The following is a 15,969-nucleotide window of genomic DNA, read 5'->3' on the forward strand; positions in this document are numbered from 1 at the left end:
CTGTGATTTTTTAAAAAAATATTTGGCCTTTTTCAGAATCATTCATTTTATGAACTTTTCATCATTTTTTTTCAGTTAACATTTCATACATTTATTTAATCAGTTATTCACTAAATGATTACTGAAAATTTGTTTTGTGACAAGTATTGTGGTAGTCATAAATAGACAGTTACTAAGCACACTCAGAGCTCTACTCTAGTAGGAAAAGGTAAGCATGTAAGAAAATCACAATAGCTCTGGCCAGTTTGGCTCAGTGGATAGAGCGTCAGCCTGGGACTGAAGGGTCCCGGGTTTGAGTCTGGTCAAGGGCATGTACCTCGGTTGTAGGCTCCTCCCCAGCCCGGGCTTTGGTTGGAGCTCATGCTGGAGGCAACCGATTGATGTGTTTCTCTCACATTGATGTTTCTCTCTGTCTTTCCCTCTCTCTTCCACTCTCTAAAAATATGAACGGAAAAAATATCTTCAGGTAAGGATTAACAAAAAAAATTTACAATAACATTAAAAAAAGAAAATCACAACATATATATATATATATATATATATATATATATATATATATGTATGTGTATATATATATATATATATATATATATACACACACACACACACATATATATATGGCAGAAAAAATATGCATTAAGATAAGGCAAGGCAGAAGCACAGAGCTTATGGAGGTGGGGAGTTAAAGAATTAATTAGGACAGGATAGTGGAAAGTAGTCATTATCGGACATAAAGAAAATATCACTTATGTTTTTTTGGGGGGGGGCTGTTAATATAGCTGGTTACTGTACAGTCATAATGAGAATATTATGAGTCTGCTTATTAAAATACATAAATGATCTTGTAGAAGCCTCTGTGCTTTAATATTCTTGAGTTTAATCTGGGAAACCGTATTCATGCTTACTTCAGAGGTAGTTAAAATAATCAAATGAGGTAATGAATGGGTAGGTCCTTTGAAACTATTAAGTGTCCTGGACATATTTTTATTATATTTTTCTGTTTCTGTAGTCCTTTGTAATATTAGTATTTCTCTATTACTGGGTTTATTATGTTGTGTGCATTTGATTTAGAATTGTATTTCCTACTTGAGGGTGAGGAGCTGTAACATGGTCAGAAGGTGTCTCTTGAGTGTTGGCTGAGTAACTATATGGTTAGAGGCAGATTCTTTGGTTATCATCATGAGGAAAAGAGAATATTTTTGCCTCATAAAGGCTGCCAATTTTAAAGTGGAAAATTAGAAATGACTATCAATAGAAGACTGAAATATGTGAAGTCTGATAGAGATTGAATCTCATGGATAATAATTTGGGTTTGCTATATTAGAGAATCTACTTAAAGAATAAGTATTTACATGCTTATGACTATATTCCTGTTTAATACCTATTATAACAAAGTTGGTTAAATTTTTTTTTATTAATGTAGGCATATTACCAGAATGTTATTTTAAGTAAATGAATTAAGTGAATTTGAAAGATATTTGGCCTACTTTTCATTAATTTGAACCTACTTTCCTATCTTTTCTGTGAATTTTTAATAGAGGTATTCTCATTTTAGTTAAAAATTAGTACACAGCCCTATAATATTTGAGGTCAGAATATATGAAATTCTTTTAGGTGATTTATTTATTTATAATATGTTTTATTTATTTTTAGAGAGAGAGGAAGGGAGAGGAATAGAGAGATAGAAACATTGATGAGTGAGAAATATCTTCAATTGGCTGCCTCCTGCATACTGGGGATTGAGCCCACAACCTAGGCATGTCCCCTGACCGGGAATCAAACCAGTGACCTCTTTGTTCATGGGTCAAGACTCAACCACTGATCCACACCAGCCAGGCTAGGTGATTATTTTAAAACAAATTTTAGAATAACCACAGTAATTACTTTTATAATGTTTACATTTCAGGCCTTTTATTAATATGGATTATCTTATTTAATTTTATGCCGAAACCGGTTTGGCTCAGTGGATAGAGCATCGGCCTGCGGCCAGAAAGGTCCCAGGTTCAATTCCGGTCAAGGGCATGTACCTTGGTTGCGGGCACATCCCCAGTAGGGGTTGTGCAAGAGGCAGCTGATCGATGTTTCTCTATCATCGATGTTTCTAACTCTCTATCCCTCTCTCTTCCTCTCTGTGAAAAATCAATAAAATATATTTTTTTAAAAATATTTATTTAATTTTAAATAAACCCTCAGAGGTAGGAATAGAGGTAGTTCCCCATTTAAAAATTTTTTTCTTTATTGATTAAGGTATTACATATGTGATACAGAGAAGCATCGATAAGACTGTCAAACCTCAGAGGGAAGGTAGGGGAGGGTGGGGGTAAGGAGGATAGATCAACCAAAGGACTTGTATGCATGCATATAAGCCTAACCAATGGACACAGACAACAGGGGGGTGAGGGCATGAGTGTGGGGGTTGAGAGGGTAATGGAGGGGATAATGTTGTTTGGTAGTTCCCCATTTTTAAAAAGTTATGAGGTACCATCTCACACCTGTCAGAATGGTTATCATCAACAAATCAACAAACGACAAGTGCTGGCGAAGATGTAGAGAAAAAGGAACCCTCAATGCACTGCTGGTGGGAATGCAGACTGGTGCATCCACTGTGCAAAACAGTATGGAGTTTCCTCAAAAAAATTAAAAATGGAACTCCCATTTGACCCAGTAATCCCACTTCTAGGAATATATCCCAAGAAATCAGAAACACCAATCAGAAAAGATTGTTCATAGCAGCACGGTTTACAACAGCTAAGATTTGGAAACAGCCTAAGTGCCCATCAGCAAATGAGTGTATTAAAAAACTGTGGTACATCTACACAATGAAATACTACACTGCTGTAAAAAAGAAGGAACTTTTACCATTTGCAACAGTATGGGTGGACCTGGAGAGCATTATGCTGAGCAAAACAAGCCAGTCAGAGAAAGACAAATATCACACCATCTCACTCATTTGCGGAATATAATGAACAACCTAAACTGTTGAACAAAAATAGAGCCAGAGTCATAGAAGCATCGAACAGATCGTCCAACTTCAGAGGGAAGGCAGGGGAGGTGGGTGGTAAGATCAACCAAAGGACTTGTATGCATGCATACGAGCATAGCCAATGGACACAGACAGTAGGGGGGTGAGGGCATGTGCTAGGGGGTGGGGAGCGTCCAGGGAGAGGTCAATGGGGAGAAAAAGGAGACTTATGTAATACTTTAAAGAATAAAAAAAATTTTTTTTGAAAGTTTACCTTTATTAAAAAGTTTTACAGATGCACTCCTCTTTACCCCATTGATCTGCTCCTCCCCTCCCCAGGCCCTCACCACCCTATTGTCTGTGTCCATGGCTTATGCATATAAATAATTTGGTTGATCTCTTTCTGCTCCTCCCACCTTCCCTCTGACATTTGTCAATCTGTTGCAATCTTCCATGTCTCTGGATCTATTTTGTTTGTCAGTTTATTTTATTTACTCAATTCTACATATGAGGGAGATAATGTGATACTTGTCTTTCTCTGACTGGCTTACTTAGCTTAGCATATTACTCTCCAGGTCCCTCCATGCTGTCTCAAAGGGTTAAGAGATCCTTCTTTTTTACTGCTGCAGAGTATTCCATTGTATAAATGTACCACAGCTTTTTTATCCAGACGTCTACTGAGTGGAACTTGGGCTGTTTTCTGGACCTTAGCTATTATAAATAACACTTAATATGAACATAGGGGTGCATATATTCTTTCTGAATGGTATTTCCTCATTTTTATAGATGAGGAAAACAAGGCACTGAAAGTAGTCTGGCTTCATAGTCAGTGCTATTAATCACCATACTAAATGGAATCTTTAGGCTTCTTATATGAGCTTCGGATATTACTTGTACTTTGTATACAGTTATTTTAATTGGAAAAATAGCCTTGAATTTGATATTTGTTACTTACACTCCTACACACATTTACTTGAAACACCATAATATATTTAAAAAGTACTGATAACATTGAGATATCTAATATCAAGCTCTTTTATATTCTATTTCTTTCTGAAGGAAGATAATACACAGGATTTTTCATGGTTTTGAGAGAAAAAATTTTCATGCCTTGGTAATTTTTTTTTTTTTTAAATATATTTTATTGATTTTTTTTTACAGAGAGGAAGAGAGAGGAATAGAGAGTTAGAAACATCGATGAGAGAGAATCGATTAGCTGCCTCTTGCACACCCCCTACTGGGGATGTGCCCTTAACCAAGGTACATGCCCTTGACCGGAATCGAACCTGGGACCCTTGAGTCCGAAGGCCGACGCTCTATCCACTGAGCCAAACCGGTTTCGGCATGCCTTGGTAATTTAATAGTACTATAGGTAGTTAAGATTTTGAACTAACAATTATACCTGCTATCTAGGAAACTTGGAAACAACTAAGTATTTGAAAATTGATGCTAGAATTTTTAAGAATACTGTGAATTTAGTTGAGAGATGAAATAAATAATAAACACTAAGATGCATTATTTGGATTTCTTTCCTTCCGCAACTCTTTTTGCCTACATAGTAACATAAATCCAGCAACAGATAAAGACTAGGGGTATGATACATTATTACGTTCTACCTCTTTTAAACAGTACCAAATACTTGTTGATGTCAAATTAGCTAAAACTATATTATTTGAAATTCAATACAAAGTGTGCTACCTTGCCTTTATTCTATTCTTTGGATTGGAGAGAGAATACTGTGCAAAGAAAAGACAATTTTGAAGCCAGGTCATTCTCTTATATGTGTGATCTTGAATGATTCCCTTACCCTTTCTGGGCTTATTTCCTCATTTGTGTGTGTGTAGTCATTCAACAAATATTTAATTATTTATTTTTATTGTCTAAAGTTTTACATATGTCTCCTTTTCCCCCAATTAACACCCCCCCCCCCAGCCCAGCCATTTCCAACCCGGGCAAGCCCCCACTGCCCAAGTGTCTGTGTCCATTGGTTATGCTAATATGCATGCATACAAGTCCTTTGGTTGCTCTCTAATCCCCCTCATTTGTATATTAACTTGTAAGATAATTTCTTATATAGTTAACAAATCTAACAGTCAGAAATGAGCTGTAGAGGGGTTTTCTCACTGTACTCATTCTCAAAGTCTCATTCTTCTAAAACCAGAGTACCTGATAATTCCTAATCTTCACTGATGACAGTTTTCCCCCCTTCTTTAAAAACAGTGGTACAGAGTCGGTAACAATAAATAGAAACTATAATAATTACTATTTTAGCAAATTGCTAGAAGAAAAAGCTCATCCTTTGTGATGACAGGGTAGGAATATAGCCTAGCGAAAGCTAGGGCACAGATTAACAATATTCAGGGAATTAGAATACAATAAAATATTCCTTTAATCATATTCATTCTAGTTTAATCTTTGGGGATTCAGAAGTTAAAGATTTGGTAGTACTTATCGGTCATTATTATAAACATGTGGGTTTTTTTGGTAAATGCATAGAGATACCAGAAAATAAGTTTGGATTGATAGCATGCTTTTGCTTTGTCCTTTACCTCAATAAGTATCATCTTCAGTCTAAAGTGTTTTATAACGTGTGTGTGTGTGTGTGTGTGTGCGCGCGTGTGTGTCTATACACACATATGTATGTATTTGTGTGTATGTATATGTATAGAGACACTGTTATTGTAGATTAGATACCTGGTGCACGAATTTGTGCACGGGTGGGGTTCCTCGGCCTGGCTAGTGATCGAAGCCTATCAGGGGCTGGCTGGCTGGCTGGGGGGAGGAACCACGGGAGGTTGGCTGTGGGAGCTCACTGACCACCAGGGGACAGCTCCTGTGTTGAGCATCTTCCCCCTGGTGGTGAGTGCGCATCATAACAACTGGTCGGCTGGTCATTCCGGTCGTTCAGTCTTAACGGTCGCTTAGGCTTTTATATCTTTTATCTATATTATAAAAGACCCGTGGCTGTAACGCCGTAACACCATAATGACCGGTCACCAGGAGGTGCATTGAGCACCTCTCGGTCCCTCCCCCCTGGCCCGCGAGCAACAGCCCTTGCAGCAGGCGAAGGGCAGGGCAGCAAGCTACAAGCGGCAGAGGGCTAGAGTGATGGAGAGCTATGAGCAGCTGAGGGCGGGGCGTGAGCCACCAGAGGCGGAGAGCTACGAGTGGCAGAGGGTGGGGCAGCGAGCTATGAGTGCTGGAGAGCTACAAGCAGCGATGGGCACGGCGGCCAGTTGAGGCAAGTGGAAGTGAGCTACACTGGGCCTCTAGTATATATGTAAAAAGCTAATATGCAAAGTATCCCCTCGGGAATTCGACCGGGAGACCAGGAGTTTGATTGCTCGCTCACTTGCTATGACTGTGCTGACCACCAGGGGGCAGCATGGAACAAAGGAAGGCCCTGGCTGGCAGCCAGAAGGCCCCAATCGGCCCTGATCACCGGCCAGGCCTAGGGACCCTACCCATGCACGAATTTTGTGCACTGGGCCTCTGGTATATAGATAAGTTTTGTCCTATAGATTTAACATTTAGTAGAAACAGAATCTTGCATCCAGATACTCAATTTGCAGAAATCCTAAGTAGATTTCTTACTGTCCCTGAGGTTAGCAGTCTGATCTGATCCTGCTTTGTTTAAAATCAAAGGGAGAGGGAAAGATGAGAACAGCAGTTTTAGGACACTGAAAAGGCAGTCTCTTCCAATAGGATTGGGAACTCCTCGGTCATGGTGCTTAGTCCTTGCTGTATTGCCTCTGCTTTCTAACTTGCTTCCAGTATCAGAGGTACCAAGTAAGGCCAGGTCTTTGCTTTTCCTTCCTACATCATTATAGGTAGTTTTGTGCTTGAAAAGAGGGCATTCAGAGGTTACAGTTATATCATCCCAAAATGATCTGTTGTGATGATCCCTGTCTCACTGGTTTCTCAGTTATTAATTTCCTCTGCTTTATGTGGTGGTTGAATTTAGAATTTGTCTATGTAATTTAAAAAAAAAACAAATTGTGATTTCTGGTTTCTAATGTTAATTTTACCATTAACTTAATCTTGAACATAAAATTACTGCTTTGTACCACAGTTTTGTGACCTCTCCATTAGGGATAATACAGGGTATCCCCCAAAATATGTATATACACTTTGAATAATTATTAACTCCAATGAGTTAAATCTGAAAAGAAAGAAACATCAATTGAGCTATCAGAAAAAAAGTGTGTTTACATTTTTTGGGGGACATCCTATTATAATGATTCCACCTAACTTTAGAGGTTTCTTTTTGGGCTAAAATGATCAAGAAAGTGAAAGTGCCTTCAGTGGTTGTATAAATATAGGTAGTATGGTATACATCCACTTATCTTCCCCATTTATCAGTCTCTAATCTTATCTTTTCTGGTACATTATTTTCTGGCACTCCATGATTACTTAAAGAACCCAAGAACACATTTTATAGCATTTTATAGTACTGAATATACAATAAAAACTTCTATTTGGTTTAGTTTTAAGAGTGCTGGGATATGACCCAGAAAGTGTCATAGTTAACTTTTGTTTGGTTGGCTTTTCTTGACTATGTACTACATTGTTCCTTTTGGCTCTTAGTGAATTCAGGGAGAGAATATTACTTGTCTTTTTTTCTTAATTATAGATGACATACAATATTATATTAGTTTCAGGTGTACAAGATAGTGATTCAACATTTGTATACTTGCAAAGTGATCACCACAGTAAGTGTAATAACAACCTGTCACCGTACATAGTTATTACAATATTATTGACTGTATTGCCTATGCTGTGCATTACATTCCTGTGACTTATAATTGGAAATTTGTACTTCTTATTTCCCTTTCCCTTTTCCACCCAACCCCCACCTCTGTCCTCTCTGGCAATCATCAGTTTGTTCTCTGTGTCTATGAGTTTGTTTGGATTCCACATATAAGTGAAATTAGACAGTATTATTTTGCTTGCTCATTGTTGGTGTTCACTGTCCTCTCTCCAGCATTAATTTAATCATATCACATCCCATAAAATTGCTTCTATATCACAAGATAGTAGTATATTGAGTTATTTCTTCTGTTTGAAGGGCTGTTTTGGACATGTTCTTCTGATTTTAGAAACATTCAAACTAATAATTTTTCTCAAATCATATAAGAATGGTGAGGTCTCTTTTGTTTGTTTTTTGTCATAGTAATCTTCATTATATTTTCTCTTTCTTATATCCATTTGACCATCAGTGAAATAAGATTTTTTAAAGAGTAAATGTACAGAAGATTTCTTAGTAAAATATAATAGCCTTAGGCATACTTAGAGTCTCTGTGTACTTGCTACAGAACAGGAATAATAAAATGAATTGAAATAAAGAGGCAAGTTTTAAGATTTTACATATTACCAAGATTTGATGAGTAGAAAGTTAAGTATAAACCAGTATGTCTCATTTAAAAAAACAAACATCTAAAAGAAGGAATGGAGGAAGACTTCTGTCACCTGTATGGAAATCTGTTAGACAGAAAATAGAAGCAGAGTGGACTACATTTGGTTGTGTGTATGGGGGAAAGTATTAAGTAGTATTGTTAAGGTAGTATAGATAGAATATGGATAATTATTTCTTAGGCTATTGTAACTCTGTTTCTCTGAACACTTCTATACATTAATTCCAGCTTTCTAGTAAAAGCCAGATGGAAAAATAGGCTTCTCCTTAGCTGAGATAAAGGTGTGTCACTGCATCTTCTTGACAAATCTCTTGAAGTGCTAAGAATAAAACTGCAAAAAAAGGTTAGGTAGATTTTACTCTGTTCTTTCCTATTAACTTGCTGACTTAGTTAAGTTTCTGTTCACCTTTAAATACCAGAAAATTCCAATAGCAGCTTAAAGAAATGGGGGGAGGGTAATTTTCTCACATAAGAAATCCAGAAATGGCAGTGCAGAACTGACTTAGCAGCTTCCCCATCTATAGTGATTGGGCTTTTGTGCTCCTGCTTCTCACCACATGGACAAAGGTATAAAGGGACAAAGGGATTAACATGCCATTACTAGGTGGTGCTTCCAAAAAAGTTTTTATGGTGAGTAATCAGACTTCTTACAACTCATTGGCCAGACCTGTATTACATGGCCCCTTGCTGCTAGAAAATGATTAGGGAGACAGTGAATAGTGCCTGTATCTTATGCTCTCTTACCATGGCAGTCCAAGTACATAATATAATAATAATGTATTGTACCTTGTAGATTTACATTGGTGCAAAAGCATACAGTGGAATTTAATCAAGTGGCAATGGCTAATTCAGATGGATCCGAAGCTATGCTGAACAGAGTGATGACAAAAGATAATATTGGTGTTGCTGTGGTATTAGAGGTCCACAAAGAATTATTTGGAGCAGGTGAGTACAGTTTAAAATATTCTTACTAAAAATAAACACCATCCGAAGTTTTTCTATCTCAGACAAGTGCAGAGAATCTTGCTATTTATTGCACAGTTATTTTCTTGTCTTTTGTGGAAAGTTGAGAGATATTGGCAGGAAAATAGCACTAATTGTGTAAAGCACCATATATTTCTTAGGATATTAAGGTAATCTTTAAAAAGGAGAGTCTTTAATATGCCATTAATTCCAAAGGTTATTTGAAATAGGAAATGTTTTAGATAGGCTGAATTTGGATATTCTGAAGAGTTGGTTATCTTGTCATATTTTTACCTTCTTGAGAATAAAAGCTTTTGTCTTTAAGGTTAAGTACTTGACACATTTTCTCTAATTTCTTTGTTATCTCAGTTATTGTCAGGGTAAGGGCTGGATCTTTAATCAATCTGCTTCTTTTGTTTTGTATTTTAGATTTTTTTTATAGCTTTTATTAAAGTCAGAAACTCATTTATGTACTTTGCATATCCAGACCTCCCTCTCTCCCTGCTTTCTACTGACGGCCTTTGAGCATTTCATTGTTTATTTAATTATACTTTAGGCAAGAGTAAGAAGAATCTGTAAGAACACATCAGGGCTTTTATTTATATACTAGAGGCCTGGTGCACAAAATTGATGTATGGGGGTGGGGGCAGGTGTGTGTGTGTGTGTCCCTCAGCCCAGCCTGCACCCTCTCCAATCTGGGATCCCTCTCACAATCCAGAACTGCTGGCTCCCAACCGCTTGCCTGCCTGCCTGATTGCCCCTAACTGCTTCTGCCTGCCAGTCTGATCACCCCCTAACCACTCCCCTGCCAGCCTGATCGACGCCTAACTGCTCCCCTGCCAGCCCGATTTCCCCTAACTGTCCTCCCCTTGCCAGCCTGGTCACCCCTAACTGTTCTCTCTTGCAGGCCTGGTTGCCCCCAACTGCCCTCCTCTGCCAGCCTGGTCACCCCCAACTGCCCTCTCTTGCAGGCCTGGTCCCTCCCAACTGCCCTCCCCTGCTGGCCTGATTGCCTACAACTGCCCTCCCCTGCTGGCCATCTTGTGGTGGCCATCTTGTGTCCACATGGGGGTGGCATCTTTAACCACATGGGGGCAGCCATCTTGTGTGTTGGAGTGATGGTCAATTTGCATATTACCTCTTTATTATATAGGAGGATTTTTTGTACTTGCTAACTGTAGAAGAAAATATTTTTGTCTTGAATGTTATTTGAATTATTCAGACCATGCATATCTGTCAGGACCTTTTTCTTTTTGCCATTACTCAGTTTATCCATCATCAAAGATAATCAGTCTTTGTTAGGATATTTAAAATTTTCTTTTTTAGCCTCTCCATTTTTACATAATTTTATATCCTATCTAGTCTCATTCTTCTCAGAGATTTGGTACCTTTTTTTTGGGGGGGGGTGTAATGTGAAAATTTAATATCCTTTTGAGTTTTACTTTCAATTTAACCATAAATTATACAGTGGACAGTTTCACATTCTGATCTGTGTCACTCTTGTACTCCTAGAAGAAGAGTTTAATATTATAGAAGGTGCTTATGACCCCTTTGAAGGGGCAAGTTTTTAATATTTAATATAGTGAATATTTATTTCATCTATAGCCAAAAGTGACACTTTATAACTTCTAGGAAAAGAAGAGAGCTTAGAGAACTTTAGCTGCAAGCTTTATCCTATGATCAAATTGCTTTAAAAATGACAACAGTCAAACCTTGGTTCTCTAATGTCTCCCATCTAGAATAGTTAGGTTCTCAACCAAGTTTTTCATGGAAAAAATGTCTCAGTTGTCAAACAAACCATGGTTCTCCATTGGATAACCCTTTCATGGTGATACCTGTATGACCAGTCATGGGTCTCTCGGGTGACAAAGGAGAGAATGCATGAGTATGAATCAGTTTACCACTAAACATCACGTTTTTAATATCTCAGGAAATTGTGCTGTGAATATTTTCATGATTTTTTGCTTTTGTTGCTGCTTATTATTACTAAATATGTACAGTAAGTTCATGGTCATAAGAAGGTTAGTGATAGCAGCAAAGTGAAAAGAGATGTTGTGAGAACAATGATAGAGCTTCAAAAACAAATAATTGTCAAGTATGATAGAGGTGTTCATTCGCGTGTCTAATCTGGCTACTGAGTATGCAATGGCGAAATAGACGATTAGCACAATATTAAAACATAAAAAGGCCATCAAGAATGTTGATGTTGCTAATGGTGTGAAAGTGCCCAGAAAACAACAATCACAGGTAATTGAAAAAGGTTAAAACAGGGAGTCATTTAGGGGTCTGGAATGGACTAATTCCATTTACATTATTTCTAATGGGAAAAAATTCAGTTTTTTTAACAAATAATTTCTTGAACAGCCTTCCGGAATGAATTAAGTTCGAGAACCAAGGTTCCACTGTATTTCTGTCACATATAACACATACTTTAGTTACTTGTTTACACAACATCAAAGATAATTATAGCTTAGTAAGACGGAAGGAAACTTTACAAAAATAGTAGACATAGAAAGTTAGGTCTTTTCCTGCAGGGTGTGTGTTTTTTTTTTCAATACAAAAATTGGAGAGACATTATTATAGAAATTTCAATGGAAACATTAATTTTATGTGTTCACTAATTTTCAAGCAGTATAAAAATGTATAAAAGCCCCTTATTCATACTCTGTAGGAGTAATTCTTCATTTCTTTACACATCACTAACATGTAAGATATATGTATACAGTTTTATTTAAATTGCATCATACCATATATATTGAGCTTTATGCCTTACAGGTTAACTAAGTTTAATTTTCGCAATTTTTAATATATTATTCTGTCTGCCATTTTGATGAAAGTACTATGTTAATATTTTGACAAAATTAAAGAACAGACTTTTAAGGGAAAAAAGAACTTAAACAGATTTTCTAGTTGAATATCTTCATTGTCCAAGTAAAACTAAGCACCAAAAAGTAACTAGCCCAGGACTACACAAAATAATCCTATATAATAAAAGCCTAATATGCTAAGTGTCCGGTCATCCAGTCGGCCATTCAACCAATCAAAGCGTAAGATGCTAATGATATGCTAAGGCTGCTCAACCGCTCAATATGATGTGCACTGACCACCAGGGGGCAGACAGTTGACCGGTCAACCAGTCGCTATGACGTGCACTGACCACTAGGAGGAAGATGCTCCAACCAGTAGGTGAGCCTGCTGCTGGGGTCTGGCCGATCAGGACTGAGCGAGATGGGCCGGACATGCCCTGGAGCCCTCCCGTGGTCCCCCCACCCCAGCTGGCCAACCTCCTGCATCCCTCCTCGGCCCCAATCGTGCACCAGTGGGGTCCCTCGGCCTGACCTGCGCCCTCTCATAATTCAGGACCCCTCAGGGGATGTCAGAGAGACAGTTTTGGCCCCATCCCACAGGCCAGGCCAAGGGACTCCACTGGTGCATGAATTCGTGCACCGGGCCTCTAGTTAGTAATAAAGCTGGGTAGAAAACCCATGTCCAGACCTTGAGAGCACACTATTGATTTTAATTTTTAAAATTATCTTATTTGGGCATATGGTATGAATTTGTTTTGGTAGAAAATTCACTTTCTCATTTTATTTTGTATAGGTTAATATAATGTTACTGCTTTTTTACTGCTGACCTATCACTGATGTGCTCAAAAAAATGCAAGGTGAATAGCAAAAATAAGTTAAGAATGCAAGGTGAATAATAGCAAAAAGAAATTAAGGTTTAGATAACTCAAATAACTGAAAACCTGCCTCACTAGGTTATATTGATATTTAAATGATAGAGATATTTAAAGTACTTCTTTACACTAAGAAGTCAGCAGATCAAGGTATTTTAATCAAATTTTGGTTAGTTATATCATGGTATAATTTCTAATTTAGGCATACAGAGCAGGAGTCAGCAAACATTCTGTAAAGGTCCAGATAGATAGTATTTTAGGTCCTGGGGGCCACATGTGGTCTCTAGCGCAGTTTTAGAACTCTTTTATAAAGTAAAAGCAGTCTTTGCTTATACAGGCTGTACAAAAACAGGTGGTGGGCCATATTTAGCCCATGAGCTGCAGTTTGTCAACCCTGATCTAGAAAAGTAATTCCTATGTTGGGATTACTAGAATCTCAGCACTTTAGCTTATGAGAACTACTTTATGAGATAAAGGGGAAGATATAAATTAATGGAAAAGAGTAAAGAAGTGGCTATGGATTTGGGGGAGAGAACCATAAGATACTGCCTTTTTGATACATAAAGCATAACTATATTCCTTTTTCTAATGTTTAAATTTAGGTATGAAGCCTATTCATGCTGCAGACAAACAGCTGCTTATAGTGGCAAATGCCCACATGCATTGGGACCCAGAGTATTCTGATGTGAAACTCATCCAGACCATGATGTTTGTCTCAGAGGTTAAAAACATTCTGGAGAAAGCCTCTAGTAGGCCTGGCAGCCCAACAGCAGATCCTAATTCCATCCCGCTGGTGCTATGTGCAGATCTGAACTCATTGCCAGATTCAGGTATTTATAGCATAATTTCCTATTGCTTTCAATTTTGCTTTTATTTCTACTTGAAAGGCCAGCTAGCTCTTAACTTTTGAGTAGAGAATTTCTCTTCTAAATTAGGGAGTGTATCAGTAAGAATCCTGTGGATGGGACATGGGGTAAATGATATTGTTTCTTTATTCTACTAGGTGTTGTGGAATATTTAAGCAACGGAGGAGTAGCTGACAACCATAAAGACTTCAAGGAACTAAGGTACAATGAGTGTCTTATGAACTTCAGCTGCAATGGAAAGAATGGAAGCTCAGAAGGGAGAATCACACATGGCTTCCAATTGAAGAGCGCCTATGAAAATAACTTGATGCCTTACACCAATTACACCTTTGATTTCAAAGTGAGTGGTTGCTCTGGGCTGCTGTAGAAGTTATTTTAAATATAAACATGACAAGAAAGGTTTATATTGTGCTTAATTGCATAATCTTCAGGAATTTTTAGATTCTCAGAATGTCTTGGCTGAGTATGCACCTAATGTAAAAGAGGTTTGTTAGGTTTTGTGATTGTTATTCTTAACTTGAGAATTCTTTTTAAATCCTTATTTGTTCAAATTTCAAATAACATTTGGTAACAGAAAAAACTACTAAAATGCTCATTATTTGCCAAGCACTGGAAGCACTTACGTTTATTAATATAGTTAAATTTCACCTGTTCATACCATCCCTAACTTTCAGTAATGACCCAAATAATATGCAATCTGATATAGCTAAATTCACCATGAGTGAATTTATATAGTATTCTCTCAAAATTTTATTAGTACTTTTCATTGATATCTTATTTATCTTTACATATTTAGGTTTCTTTAGGCGATGGTTGTACTTAGGATCTGTTTTACATCCATGTAGTCACACTAAAATATTCTCAGGCAGAGAGAATAGGAAAGATATTTCCATAGAGGGTCCATTGTGCAAGACCAGTTGTTCTTTAGAAAGATTGACTGTAGTGGTTTTCTATAGTAAATCCTTCTCCCTTCGCTAATTTTCTGATCACTCTGTCTGCCTATAGCTCCTTTATTTGTACTTCTGTTTGATTTTCCGGCATTTCAGGCATCTATCTTAAAATCTTATACTGTCCTGAAAAAAACACACAGATGTTAGAAAGTGGTTTGTTGTAAGAAGCCTAGCGGGAATTTAATAAAATACTAAAACAAATTTATGAAATGGGCACTTAAATCTCCAATAACCTTTTTCCATTTTCAGTGCTTGTTACCCCTTTTTAAGAAACAAGTAGTAGGAAAACGAAAGGAAATTAATGTACTGATGTTATTAGTCTGCTTTTGTAATCATGGAGTGGAAAAAAATGGTTTAGAAGTTGAATCTAATTTTTAGTATTTTTGCTGTTAGAGTAGATAATAATATCCATGGTTGGTTTTGTTCAATTCACTCATATGCAGTGATGTGCTAGTAAATATTTAATAGCTAGTTTTCGGGGGAAATGAATCTCTAATCTGTAGTGTTTGCTGATTTCTGTGGTATAAGTACTCCCACTGTAGTAGATTTCAAACTCCCAATATACTACCATTGAACACAGAGTTGGGGTGAAGTGCTAAGAAAGCAGGTACTAGCCAACTTTAACACACTATTACTCTTGTGTAAGTTTGAAGGAAAACCTCCAGATTTAATGATACACAGATTACTATAGGTTAATTCCTATTTTTGTGACTGTAGTGATATATACTAAACACACATACACAGACACAGAGTGTGATACATCTCTACCAGCACAGTCCCAATAAACCTAAAATAAAGTTCCCCAAAGTAAGTGCTACTAATTCCATAACTTTTATTGTTGTTTTGGTATTTGTTTAGGTAGAAAGACCAAATCATTTCTATCTCCTCTAGGCTTCCATAAAGGTTACTTGTTCATAAAGTTTAAATTAGAGAAACAAAATTTGAGATATTACTCATCTTCCTCAGTCATCTGAATTATTTTTAAATCCTTTTTGATGTTTTTCAAAAGATCTTACATATGTTTTAAATAAAAAATGTTATTGAACCATTTACATTGCCCAAATAAGTATAGTTAAAGAACCAAGAATACATGGCTCAGAGAGTATTTGCTGTTTGGATATGTAGGATAGGATGA

General features: G+C 37.1%; 1 protein-coding gene across 3 annotated transcripts in view; it reads left to right on the forward strand.

Moving 5' to 3' along the window:
- Nucleotides 1-15,969, forward strand: part of CNOT6L (CCR4-NOT transcription complex subunit 6 like) — a 109,329-nt gene that overhangs the window by 79,690 nt on the left and 13,670 nt on the right. For all 3 annotated transcript variants that reach the window (XM_054728085.1, XM_054728072.1, XM_054728078.1), the window contains 3 exons: nt 9,170-9,321; nt 13,621-13,848; nt 14,022-14,224. In XM_054728085.1, coding sequence (XP_054584060.1) covers nt 9,170-9,321; nt 13,621-13,848; nt 14,022-14,224 — 583 coding nt within the window. The remainder of the gene's footprint in view (nt 1-9,169; nt 9,322-13,620; nt 13,849-14,021; nt 14,225-15,969) is intronic.

Source organism: Eptesicus fuscus, chromosome 2 (assembly GCF_027574615.1).
Source record: "Eptesicus fuscus isolate TK198812 chromosome 2, DD_ASM_mEF_20220401, whole genome shotgun sequence".
NCBI lineage: Eukaryota > Metazoa > Chordata > Mammalia > Chiroptera > Vespertilionidae > Eptesicus > Eptesicus fuscus.